Source organism: Herpailurus yagouaroundi, unplaced genomic scaffold, assembly GCF_014898765.1.
Source record: "Herpailurus yagouaroundi ecotype Mexico unplaced genomic scaffold, PumYag 77, whole genome shotgun sequence".
NCBI lineage: Eukaryota > Metazoa > Chordata > Mammalia > Carnivora > Felidae > Herpailurus > Herpailurus yagouaroundi.
Window position 1 is genome coordinate 35,306,901 of NW_024412388.1, and position 13,726 is coordinate 35,320,626.

General features: G+C 44.4%; 1 protein-coding gene and 1 long non-coding RNA gene across 3 annotated transcripts in view; one reads left to right on the forward strand and one right to left on the reverse strand.

Moving 5' to 3' along the window:
* Window positions 1-4,693: 4,693 nt before the first annotated feature.
* On the reverse strand, window positions 4,694-6,798 carry LOC121027015 (uncharacterized). The gene is made up of 2 exons (XR_005788532.1): window positions 5,665-6,798; window positions 4,694-5,246 (listed from the first exon to the last, which is right to left on the reverse strand). It is a non-coding gene; the product is annotated as an uncharacterized LOC121027015 (long non-coding RNA).
* Window positions 5,656-13,726, forward strand: part of ARMH1 (armadillo like helical domain containing 1) — a 37,531-nt gene continuing 29,460 nt past the window's right edge. The window contains exons 1-4 of one of the 2 annotated variants that reach the window (XM_040469975.1): window positions 5,656-5,769; window positions 6,797-7,024; window positions 12,044-12,112; window positions 12,809-12,975. In XM_040469975.1, the coding sequence (XP_040325909.1) occupies window positions 6,819-7,024; window positions 12,044-12,112; window positions 12,809-12,975 (442 nt within the window). In that variant the 5' untranslated portion in view covers window positions 5,656-5,769; window positions 6,797-6,818. The remainder of the gene's footprint in view (window positions 5,770-6,796; window positions 7,025-12,043; window positions 12,113-12,808; window positions 12,976-13,726) is intronic. The other variant, XM_040469977.1, reaches the window with a different exon arrangement.

Sequence of the window (13,726 nt, forward strand, 5' to 3'; positions counted from 1 at the left end):
AGGGATGATACCAGCCACCCAGATTTCAAAGATAGAGCATGTTGATGTTGAAACTGCCCAGCCGTGAAGACAGGTGCCCAAACCATCATGAGCATCAGGGAGTGGCCCATAAATGAGCACCGAAGCATAGAAGAGGGAGAAGGACAAGAGGCTGGACCTCAGAGGAAAAGAAGTAATTTTTTAAATTTATTTTTTTTTTTTAACTGCTGACTTTTTTTTTTTAAGTTTATTTATTTATTTTGAGAGAGAGCACAGGAGCAGGGGAGGGACAGAGAGGGGGGTGGAGAGAGAGAGAGTCCCAAGCAGGCTCTGCGCTGTCAGCACAGAGCCCAATGTGAAGCTCAATCTCACGAACTGTGAGATCATGACCTGATACGAGATCAAGAGTTGGATGCTGGGGCGCCTGGGTGGCTCAGTTGGTTAAGCGTCCAACTTCAGCTCAGGTCATTATTTTGTGGTTCACAAGTTTGAGCCCCATGTCAGTCCCTGTGCTGACAGCTCAGAGCCTGGAGCCTGCTTTGGATTCTGTGTCTTCCACTGTCTCTCTGCCCCTCCCCTGCTCTCTTTCTCTCTCTCTCTCTCTCTCTCTCTCTCTCTCTCTCTCTCTCTCTGTCTTAAAAATAAATGAACATTAAAAAAAAAAAGAGTTGGATGCTTAACTGATTGAGTCACCCAGGTGCCCCTTTTTATTTTATTTGAGAGAGGGAGAGCGCACAAGCAAGGAAGAGGAACAGAGAGAGAGAATCTCAAGCAGGCTCCACACGCAGCACAGAGCCCAACATGGGGCTCGATCCCACACCCCTGGGATCATGACCCAAGCCAAAACCAAGAGTCCAGTGCTCAACCAGCTGAGCCATCCAGGCACCCCGAAAAGAAATGATTTAATATGGGGACTTTAGAGAAGGGTTTGAAGCATGGGAAAGAGGGCAGCCTCCTCTCAACTCCCACTGGAAGCCGTGACTTGGGGCAGGGGCGGAGGAGGTCAGATTTCAGTTGTGGCAGAATTTAGAAGTTCTTTGGGCTGAGATGTTTGAAACTTTATCTTGAGACTAATGAGGAACAACTGAAGAGTTTGAAGCAAGGAAATCTGTCGGATTTGCATTTTTTTTAAATCTCAGGTGACTGAAGATTAGGATGAGGTAAACCTGAAGATCGGGTAGAGGCCATTGCAGCAATCCATGTGAGGGATGACGGGGTCAATGGAAGTAGTGGCAGTGGAGATGAAGATAAATAAACTGATGGAGATTTAGGAAGGCCAACTGGCAGAACCTGGCAACGGCTCAGACAAGGAGGGTAAGGGAGAGGAATGTGTCAAAGATAGCTCTTGGGGGAGTGCCTTGGGTGGCTCAGTCGGTTAAGGTTAAATGTCCCACTCTTGATTTTAGCTCGGGTCATGATCTCACAATTCGTGAGTTCAAGCCCTGCATTGGGCTCTGCACGGACAGCACAGAGCCTGCTTGGGATCCTCTCTCTCCCTCTCTCTCTGCCCCTCCCCACTCACTCGCTCTCTCAAAAATAAAAATAAACAGGGGTGCCTGGGTGGCTCAGTCGGTTAAGTGTCCGACTTCGGCTCAGGTCATGATCTCGCAGTCCATGAGTTCGAGCCCCGTGTCTGGCTCTGTGCTGACAGCTCAGAGCCTGGAGCCTGTTTCAGATTCTGTGTCTCCCTCCCTGTCTGACCTTCCCCCGTTCATGCTCTGTCTCTCTCTGTCTCAAAAATAAACATTAAAAAAAATGTTTTTAATAAAAATAAAAATAAACATAAAAAATATATATATCTCTTGGGTGACTAGGAGAGTGGTGAGCTAGTTACTGAACTAGGGCAACACAGGGGAAGGAGCAAGTGTGAGGGTTTGGCAAGCTCAGCCATGGATTTAGGATTTGAAGAGTGTGTGAAACATACTGATGAGGACGTCCACTGGTCATTTAGATACAGGCATCTGGACCTCAGAAGGGAGGCCCAGGCTGACAGTGTGGCTTTGGGAGACCTAAAGCCTGCAGATGTAATACGAAGTGATTAAGTGGAGGAGGCCAGCCGGGAGATTACAAAGCGTGAGAAGACAACTGAGAACAGAACAGAGCTGCACAGGAGCCTGAGGAGGATCCAGTGAGGGGTAGAACCAGGGAGAGTGAGGTCAGGAAAGAAATGTTGAAAAGGGAGTCACCCACAATCCATCAGAGGTCAAGCAAGATGGGACTGCAAGTTAGCCACCGAATTTGACAATAAGAGGTGTTTGGTGACATTTTGGAACACAAGGGAGAGCAGAATCAGTGCTTTTGGTTTAACGGAGAGAAGATGGACTCTGGAGTTACACACAAACCTGAGTGCAGTTTCCGTTTCCACCCCTGCTTAGCTGTGAGGCCGTCAATAAATGAGCAACCTTTCTAAACCTTAGTTTTTTCCCATCTAGAAACGAGAGATAATAATAAATACTTCCTCAGGATCTTAAGAGGATTAAAACAATGTCCATAAAATATATGTGACTAGCTCTTATAAACACTAAAAAACATTAGTTTCTTCTCCCCACCATCATTCCATCTCTCCTCCCTTCACTATGAAAGATACAGAATGTATCCCCTTCTATTTGGTAGTCAAGAAGAAGCTCAGATACAGAATTTATCCCAGCCACTCTCTCCCAAACGTGGCACATTTCTCTCCTTTTCCCACTGTTTTCTTCTTTTTAATTCTTTTTAAAATTGTACTTACTGGTTATTTGGTTTGGGGTTTTGGGCTTTTTGTTTTGTTTTGTTTTGTTTGTAATCCTCATCAAGTCCTATTTTGAAGAAAAGCTGAGATAAAAATAAATAAGTGGCTGGAGGCTCTTGATTCAACATGACTGCCATCCTGTACCTCCCCTACTTCTCCATACCTCCCTAACATAACACTAAAGAAATACAAAAAGGTATTACAGCAGATGAAAGCTCGATAAATATTTAGAAAGCAGGTAGGGAAATGTTACCTGGCTTGAAACACCCTAAGAAATCACAAACAAAGTGCCAGCAGGGGGAGATTACCAACAAGAAGCAAGTCAGTTCACCTAGTTTAACTTCAAAAAGCTTAGTGCCTTGAAGGCACGAATTAGCACATGTTAGAATGAGGTATGCGGCTAACAGAGGGGAACTGGCTGAAATCTGTATGCAGAGCACTTTGCCCCCACCCCAAGCTCCTTCCTCAAAAGCCACATGGCAGCTCTAAACTCTCTTGCAGCATCAGAAGGAAGGAAATTGAACCCTGGAGGCCCCCATACTCAAGAGACCTCAGGCATAGTCTGAAGGGCAGGGATGAGATATAGGGTGGAAAACTGAGTGTCGGAGGGAAAGCCTACACACTGCATTGGGGCAGCCCGAGCCCCTCACCTCGTCCCAGGCATCTAGCACCCTCCAGCCTCTCACGACCTGTAAAGTAGAAAAGTCCTGAAGACACCCAGAAGGGGTAAAAAAAAAAAAAAAAAGCCCCCACTGACATTTATGTGTTCTTCAATGAAAAGACTGGTTATTGCCTGATAAAGAAATTTCCAAAACCCGAAGGAACATAGCATCTGATCAAGAGAGCCCACCAAGGGCCTAGAATACTAAGTGAAAAAGACCTGCACCAAGGCATACGGTCATACAATTTCAGAAAAGTGTTTAAAAGCATCGAGAATGAAAAAGCAAGCCACAGGCAATGGCACATAAATCAGAACGACATCAGACTTCTCAACAGCAACAAGGGAGGCTCAATCTGAGAGGAGTTTATTTCTTTTTTTAAAACATTTTTTTTAATGTTTTATTTATTTTTGAGACAGAGAAAGACAGAGCGTGAATTGGGGAGGGGCAGAGAGAGAGGGAGACACAGAATCGGAAACAGGCTCCAGGCTCCGAGCCATCAGCCCAGAGCCCGACACGGGGCTCGAACTCACGGACAGCGAGATCGTGACCTGAGCTGAAGTCGGACGCTTAACCGACTGAGCCACTCAGGCGCCCCAAGAGGAGTTTATTTCTAACATGGAATTATATACCCAACCAATCTAACACGAGGTCAATATACTTTCAGACTTTCAAGGACGCACACACACAAAGTGATTTCCATTTCTTAGGAAACTACTGAAGAATATACTTTGGGAAAACAAGAGAGCAAACCACAAAGGAGGAAGAGGTAGATCCAGGAAACAGAACAGTCAACAGAAAACTGGCAAAAAGGAAATCCTAGGACAACATTTGTGTGCCAAGCTTAGCAAGCAACCAATCTAAACTGGAGCAGAAAGACAGAGGTCTGTGGGAAAGAAGTCGCCAGAGAAGGGGCTCCTGGGTGACTCAGTCAGTTGAGCGTCTGACTTCAGCTCAGGTCATGAGTTTGAGCCCCACAGTGCAGAGCCTGCTTTTCTGACTTCAGCTCAGGTCATGAGTTTGAGCCCCACAGTGCAGAGCCTGCTTTTCTGTCCCCTTCTCTCTCTCTGCCCCTTCCCAGCTTGCTCGCTCTCTCTCCCTCTCAAAAATAAATAAACATTACAAAAAAAAAAAAAAGTCACCAAGGAAAAGATGGAACTGATCTGTTAGGGATTGAACATTTGGAAAAATTGCCATGTGTTTGGAACATTGGGAAGAAAATAGCCCTAGGTACTCAAAAGTCTAAACAATTAAAAAAAAAGAAACAATTGTTAGGTCCAGGTTAAACCAACTTGTAAGGAAAGAAAATGTAATAGTAGTTTACGGCTTGAGTGGACAGTATTTATTTACCTAATCAATAATGTAAACACTAACTATTGATTTAACTATAAATTGTGGAAAACTATATTATGAGGATAAGGGGAGAAGAAAAAATGGAAGTTAGCATGGTACGAGAAAGCTAATTCCTCAACTGTCAGAGCAAGAAATAAATACTGCCTAAAACAGATAAATTAAGTGAGGGTGATGTAGGAGTTTGCTGGGGCTGCCATCACAAAGCACAATAGGCTGGGTGGCTTAAACAATGGATATTGGTTATCTCACAGTCTGGAGGTTCTGATCAAGGTGTCTGAGATCAAGGGGTTGCAGGACTGGTTTCTCCTGAGGCCTCTCTCCTTGGCTCCCAGTCTGACTCCAAGTCTCATGTTCTCCCACTGTCACAAGATCTGGGGCTCCTCAAGGGCCCTGGCAGTGCTGTATTCCACCCCGCATGTCCCGCAGCGCCTCACACAGTGCTGCTTGATGGGCCTGCCCCACATACTCACTGATGGACAGCTGAATCACTGTGACCTTTAAAGCTGCCATTTGTTGGTTTTCCTTTCCTGTTAAGAAAAGATTAAGAAAGGGAAGATCCAAGGAAACCTCAGGATCCAAAGTGGGGAGAGCCCAGCTGCAAGTGTCCCACCCTCCCTGGCCTAGAATTGCTGGGTGCATCTCTGATGGCACTTTAAATTTTAATCCAGGAGAGAGTCCACCCACGGCAGCAGGGGGCAGTGGGGTGGGCACAGGGTGCTTTTCTGCTTCTTAAACCTAATGGTGGTGTTTCAACTCCTCTTCCCTGAGGTCCAGAACGGCCATTCATCCCCATTTTCTTGAGGCCTGTTTGGATGCTGAAGGTGGCCATGGCCTCTGAAAGTTATTCCCAGACTTAGGGCTGTAATGTCATTAACAGTGATTGATTCCTGATCCTATGAGGGATTTTGGTCATTTTTGTGTTTAGGGTGATCCACAGTTACTCACCTGGCTGTTAAGGCTGACAGGATTTCGTGGTTGTCTCCATCCCTGAGGCTACGTGGACGCCCTTCCTGAGAGCGCATATCCAGTGTCCTCTGGGGAGTAGTGGAGGTTGGTGTGTATGTATGTCTGTCTCAGTGTGCCTCAGATTATTGCTTCCTAATAAAATTCTGATAGCTGGGCCCCATCAATATCTCAAATACATGTGAGGAAACGTTAATTTAGAATCAATTTTAGGATGTTTCAGACTGTAAAGTCCTTTTAACTAGATCTCTGGCGAAGATGTAGAAGCACTTTATGGGACTGTAAATTTCATGTTGAACAGTCTTCGTGAAATACACATCTCCCCTACACACAAGCTGTTCTCTCCATATCAATCATGGCCCCTGCAAGTAATGTTTCACAAATATTCTGTAAATCACAGAAAACCCCGTGATAATGTGAAATATGACTTTCACTTGTCTGTTAGACAAAAGAATCACACATGCCTCTCTCCCATCAGCACTAACATTTGTTATGGATAATAACACTTTCAATCACAACTATTTTTGGAAAACGGGTTGATTTTAAACCTTCCCTCCCCCACTGAAAACACTCTCCCAAGGACACAGACTCCTACAAACCACAGCCCATTAATCCAACTATGGAATGGGAACTTTTTATTCTTACTAACTTTTTTTTAAGTTGTTTTTAAAAGAGTAGTATAAGAGCCCAAGGCACAAGGTTAAGAGCATTTTTCCTTGGCCGATTGGTATGAGAAGGGCCAGGTCTCTAAAGACCCCAAATCTCTGACACTGTGTGAAATGAGGGGTGAAAGAGACCCAGGTTTTTAGCAAGCACCCTCATCTCAGCTGGCATCAGCAGAGGATCCAAGGAGCTAAAATCTTAGCTCTTAAATGTGAAGCAGATGTTTGCCACCTTGATATTCTTCATGCCATTACAACACAGCTAGATCCTGCCTGTTCAAGTAGGAGGTGACCTGTTCTAGAGGTATATTTTGAATGTTTCAACATCCATGTGGGTGACAGAGACTCCCCCTGCCTCCCGCCAATTGCTGGAAAAGCAAAACCCATAGAGTAGCCCACGGGACTTGCATGGTTCTAACTATTTTGGTAACCTGTTTTCCCTCCCTCTGTAGCCAACTTCAGGACTGACTGACCATGACTTCTATAAAGGAGCAGGCAGCCATCAGCCGGCTCTTGAGTTTTTTACAGGATTGGGACAATGCTGGCAAAGTTGCAAGGAGTCACATCCTCAGCACTTTCATCGAGACCAACCAAGGCAAGACCGCCCCTGAACTGGAGCAGGAGTTTTCTCAGGGAGCCAGCTTGTTCCTAGTACGCCTGACCACCTGGCTTAGACTCATGTATCCTTTGCTGAACAGAAATAAATTGGGCAATCTTCAAAGGAGAAAAGGAATGAAGATTATTGAGGGAGCTCTTCTCTTGAGTCTAAGATTTTAGATCAGGACATCTGGTGATCAAAGTAGTGTCCCCAAAGTCAAGAACTCTCTCCTTTCCTGTCTTCCCAACTTATATCCTCATTCTCACCCCTAACCCCTTCCACTCCCATAAGATTTGACATGGGTATTCCTTCCATCTGGGGTTGTCCTCTCTCTGTCCTCAGGAACCTTATTCTTCCTCTCTGGTGGCCTTCACTTTTGCCTCCCTACCAGCTTTTTCATTGGCATTTACATATGCTCAAATCCCTTCTACCTTAAAACGTTAAATTAAATCTGCATCTCAAACCAGTATTCCACCTAGTTCCTGCCCTTCATGGTGAAGCTTCTTGAAAAGGTTATTGACTTTCCCTGTCTATACTTCTTTACCTCCCTTTTCTCCCCCACCCACAGCAGTCTGACTTCTGTCCCCTTCACCGATGCAGGTCTTGCCAAGGTCACCAATGTTGTTCTAATTGCAAAACCCAGTGACTACATCCTCAGTCATTATACATGACCTCTCAGTGGCATTTGTCAATCAACCATTACCACTTCTTCAAAACACGCTTCCCTGAAACTAATATAATGTTATATGTCAATTATACTTAGAAAGAGAGAAAGAAAGAATGAAAGAATGAAAGAATGAAAGAAAGAAAGAGAAAAGAAAAGAAAAGAAAAAAGAAAAAAAGAAGAAAGAATGCACATATAGATCATCACAAACAAACAAAAAACTATATACTCTTCCCTTGGTTTCTGTGACACCAATTCTCTTGGTTTTCTCCTTTATTTCTCTATGTTCCAAATTTCCTTCAGCCATCCCTGAAATGTGGATGTTTCTTAGGACTCCATCCATGTCCCTCTTCTCTGCTCACTCATAGATTCTCCCTGAGTGACCTAACCCATCGTTGTGATGTCAACCCCACTACTGTTAAAGGGCTCTCAGTTGTGTATCCCTGCCCACTTTTCTCTCTGGAATCTGAGTTCCATACCTATTAATCCAACTACCATCTCCACTTCCATTCCACAGAATGACTCTCATGTTTCTGGCTTGGGAAACTGGGTGAATGGGGTGCCATCATGTGGGAAGAGAATCCAAGAAACGAGGGAGCTGGAGTTGATAAATCTGGTTTGGGACATGTTGTATTTGAGGTACCTTGCTCAGGAGCCCCGGAGACAGATAAGGGTTGAAGACAGATTTGACAGTTTGAGTTAGGGATGAGTTTGTGGATATTCCTGCTGGGTGCCCACAGCATTCCACGGATCATCTCAGATCCTTTTATATATTTTTCTCCTTGCCTGAACCCTCCCCTCTTCTCTAAGCCTCCTCTTAATTTGACTAATTCCTACTCCAGTATTCAGATCTCAATCTAAAACATCCCTTCCTCAGAAAGCCTTTTTCTGAGCCCCAGACTAGCCTACGCACATACCTAGCCTGTTACATATGTAGCTCATGACATTCCCTCTGTCTTCATTGTCATAATATTGTACTGTTCATACCTGCTCAGTATCTCTCTTCCCCACTGGATCGTAGACTCTGTGAGGGCAGGAACCACATCTGTTCTCCTCATCTCTACAACCCTAACACGCAGGACCATGCCTGGCACATGAGGGATACTTCCTGTGTTTACTGAACAAAGGAATGAGTGAACCAGAGTCTGCACCTGGGCAAAACTAAAGGCTTAAGTAATTACAGCGCTCTTCTTCTTACAGTTAAATCATTGATAAAATTACTAATCAGACTCAGGCCTAGAACAAGCCAAGGGGAAAACCACTGAATATATCTCTAGGTTGACCCCAGTGTCCTCAGACACTAGGGTGCATAAAAGAGGTTTAAGATGCAGATTATGAGTCTACCTCCCCACCCCCACCCCACTGTTCTGATTTAGTAGATTGAGGGAGACTCCCTGGCCTCTTTGTTTCTCACAAGCACCCTTTGGTGACTCTCATGTGATCCAAAGATGATACTTTGAGAAACATCATCACCTATAATCTGGCTTCGACCTCACAATTTGTGACACTGACCTCACCAAGGTTATCTGCAACCCCTTTGTCACTGAGTCTAGACTACCTTTTTCCCTCCTCATCTCACTTGGCAGCACTTTCCACATGACAGGAGGAGGGGAGGGAGTCAGGGTTGTACAAGCACAGGGTCAGACCCCATCTTCATTTAAAACTTTAATATTTTATTCATCATGGATTTTTTTTGTGTTCATTTTTATTTTTTTAAATAGCACATTGGAATATTATTTGATTACTGGGTTGTTTGATGCCCCCTGAAATTTCACAATCGAAAGCAAGTGCCTCACTCACCTCACCCTAGCCCCCATCCGGCTTGTCCACTGCCCCTATCTATGCTCTCCTCTCCTCCACCTTCTCCCAAGGCCATTTCTCAGTCTCTGTTGCAGGATCTTTCCTACACCCACCCCTTAAATGATAATGTTCTTTTCTTACTTAGTCACTGCCCTTATTACTCTAGGCCTGGTATCATTCTTCCCCATGTCCCAAGTGCCAATCAGAATGCCTAACATTTAGTAGATGCTCACTCAGCACTTACTGAATGGTTCAAATCATGCTTTTAATATACAGTTGTATGTTCAGTGTCTATACCTGAAATTATTCATAATTTCCTAACTTGCTGTGACCTTGTCATACAACAGAGAAAATAGACCAGCCGAAGTGATACCGTGTTTTAAATCAGTGACTTCACTCCTCCTCCCCAGTCCTCTAGTTATGGTGGATTTTGAAGGAAAACAAATCAACATAGCATCATTATGTTTTACAAAATCGACTACCACCTAATCTCACAGAAGCCTCAAACCCCTTTTTAAACCTTGAACTTCCAGAATAGACCAGTAGAACTAAGGATTTACAGGGGCACCTAGGTGGCTCAGTTGGTTCAGCGTCTGACTTTAGCTCAGGTCATAATCTCACGGTCCATGGATTTGAGCCCTGTGTCAGGCTCTGTGTTGACAGCTCAGAGCCTGGAGCCTGCTTTGGATTCTGTATCTCCCTCTCTTTCTGCCCCTCCCCTGCTCAACTCTCTCTCTCTCTCTCTCTCTCTCTCTCTCTCTCAAACATAAATAAACATAAAATTTTTTTTTAAAAAACAAGGATTTATATATTATAATGACAAAATTATTAGTTGCCATTTATTGAGTCTTTTTATGCTCTAGCTATGTGATGTACAAATATTATCTCCTGTGAGCCTAACACCAAGCCTAATAGTGATTGTCATTACCTGAAAAGTTTGAGTAATTTACTAGTAAATGGCAGAGATAAGGTTTGCAAAGGGTCTATCTGGCCCAAAGCCCGTGTATCATCCACTCTACTTCACTGCCTCCCTCCCCAGTGAGAGGGCAGACCCACGATTCCACCTCCAACACCATCCAAGGAAATAATCCATAAATAGCCCCACTCCCTCCATCTGTCTACAGGCAGAGAGGCCTGACAGGAAAAACTCAGACTCTGAATTAGACTCCTAGGTTCAAATCCCAGTTCCATCAGTTACCTTTGGGACTTAGAGAAGTCATTAACCTGGCTGAGATTACATCCTCATGAAGTACATGGACATGTTATAATAGCAGCCCCCATGGGGTGTAGTGAGGATTCAGTATGACAATGCAAGCAAAGCAACACAGTGCCTGGCACACAATGAATGCTTAGTACTGGTTAGCACCTGCTGATATGGTGACAGACTTCTGGAACTGATTGCTGAAAATAAGGGATCAGAAATATGCATAATGAGTGACTGTGAAAGCAAGACTAGCCTGGGGCAGAGGAAAAAGAGGTGACAAAAGTTGGTGAGCCTAGCTAGTAACTGAGAAGAAGAGGGAGAAGGCAGTGAGGTAGGAAGGGGGGGCGGGGCTGGGGCTCCTGGGGAGCTGGGTGGGAGACAATGGAGGAATACAGAGACTACCCTGTGGGCTGATATCCTGGCCCCCAGCTGGAGTGGCAACAGGCAGGGGAGCCTGGCTCTAGAGCAAACACTGTTTTTGCAGCAAAGAGCCTTTTCTAATGAGCCAATCTGTCTCCACTTCTATTGGCATCCTGGGAACCAGGGTGCAGCAGAGATAATTTGCCTCACGCGCCCTCCGCCCCCCCCAACAAAGCACCATTACCTCCAACCCATTACATTAGCCTTTATCAGTCTTGGAAGCTCTCAGTCATCCTCCATGAGCTGCAATAATTTCAGCTAATTTCTTAAGTGTTCTAAGAGCCTGTGATGTGTTATGAGCCTAGTAATTGTTGACTGGTTTCTTTTCTGTTGTGGGTTGATTTCATACCTTGTATCTGAGCTGATGCGTGCTCTGGGTGCTTTATTACAATGAGGCTTTTTGCAAGGCTCACATTAAAAAATAACATTAAATACTGAGGTTGTTTTAAATCAGAGTTTAATTTTTCCACCATCTCCCGTTGTTCTTATTAGGAAGACACGCAATTCTTCATAAAGATAGTGACCTCCAGTGTAAAGCTCTGAGCAAGTACAAAATTGAGAATTAATGATGAAGCTGATTATTTTTAGAGAAGTCTAAAAACGAGGCACAAAGTAATGAACTGTGCAGAGACCCAAGGGTGCAATGGTCATAGCATAGAGAGGCTTGGAAAATTGACTATGCTTTCTCCATGCACCTTATATTCATCAGAGCCTCCTTGCTGTCTAGGGGGCCTGTCAGAGTCAAGGTTGCTGAACTAGCGGTGAAAAGCTTCCTGGGGAACTGTGAACATGCCTGCCAGCATTCCCCCACCCCGTGTTTGTTTCCACTTCCCCTTCACCCTAGGGACCCTTCTCAGATAAAGGATACAATTCAACTATTGGTCATCCTGGGCCATAGATGTAGGCCCAGGAATGGGCCATGATCATCATAGATGATGACCAGGAATCAGTCACAGGATCTGTTTCTGTGTGAAAAACCATTCTTTAAATTCACTCTTTAACTTGTCATACAGCTATATGACTGGCTCGTGTTTAGATAAGCTTCTAAAGTCAATTGGCGTCTTCTTGTCAGCTGTAAGCAGGTGAGTTCTATTCTAGAGAGATCCTGGGATCTCAGTTGTATGTTGGACTCATGGTGGCCTTGGCATTCACACCACATGGGACCACCACATTTCACCATCTGAGTAGAAATGCAGATTTTCGGCCTGACTAGATTCAAGGGCTTAAAAAATGTCATCAGTACTTGGTCCCCGCCTCTCTTTTTCTCTATTTCTCAGCTCCGTTCTGAGCGCTATGGCTCTCAGAAACTCCAGACATGCATCCTTCTAGCTCAGTCCACCCAAAAGAGCACTTATCTTTCCCAGGGATTCCTAAGAAAGTCCCCAGTTTTGAACCTCCTTGAACCAACTGAGGTCACATGGCTGGTCCCAACCGATTACTGCAGTCAGAATGATGGTGTTCCCTGTCACCTGCTCATCCTGCCCAAACCACATGGCCCTTGAGTGGCAGAGGGGTGATTCCCCAAGGGTCATTGAGGTGCCATTTCAAGAAGAGAAACAGATGCTGAAAAACCAAACACAAGATATGTCCGTTGTATTTAACTTTTTCATTTGCTGCTAGAAGGAAGAACTTCTAAATTATTGTGTCACTTTGCCCATGAGCACTTCCTAGATAGGAGGGCAAAGTGTGTGAAGAAAGGCCCTTGAGATCCCTCAGAAAGGTGAGTGCCAAGGAACCTGACAGGTGTCTGATTTCTACTCTTGTATTTCTCTGGACAGTAATCAGTACCTTATAGAATTTCTCGAGGTTGGAGGCGTCCTAACACTCTTGGAAATACTTGGGCTGGAGAAGATCAAGGAGGAGGACAAGAAGGAATCCATCAGGCTACTTCAGGTCATTGCGAACTCTGGCAGGAAGTACAAGGAGCTCATTTGTGAAAGCTATGGTGGGTACTGTGTATAACAGGGTGGCGATTCCATGTCTTCCCAGGGGCCTGGGCAAAATGGTGGCAGCACCCAGCACTGCTCTAGGAAAACACATCATGGAACTGGTTGCACAGAAGCACTTTGTACAGTGGAGTCAATTAGCCCCTGTCCACGTCACTGCCAGAAGAGTCAGATTTATGATTTTCTTGATTTGTCGTTTGCTCAAACCTTTCCATGGTAGTTTTGGAAATACTTCTCCATTTTAAATATATCCTCTTTTATGCACCCGTTCAACAAAGATTTATTGAGCCATTGCCTAAAATCCTTTGTGAAATTAAGTGAGTTATGAATAACTCTAGAAATAAAAAGGAAATAAAGTCATTGAATATGTGTGCTAAGTATACACACACACACACACATATACACTAAGGTGCTGGGAGTACAAAGATGAATAAAATACAGTCCTTGTCCTCAAAGAGCTTACAGTATAGTGAGAAGTGTAAATAACCCTGTAATTTCCGTATGTTCCATCAAGTGTCCTGATCAAGGTGGATAAAGATGATGCCATCCCCCCCACACCCCTTTTTCAAAGTATTTCCCTCACTGCACTTTTCATCATGGTTCTCCTCTATGTCTCCCCATGGCCTCTCTGAGCCTTAGTGTATTTATCCATAAAATGGGACTAACACCTCCCTCTCAGTATAGTGATTAAATGAGGCAGCATGTGTCAGAACATTTAGTAAACTGCTGAATGCTGCATATGTGTTCATT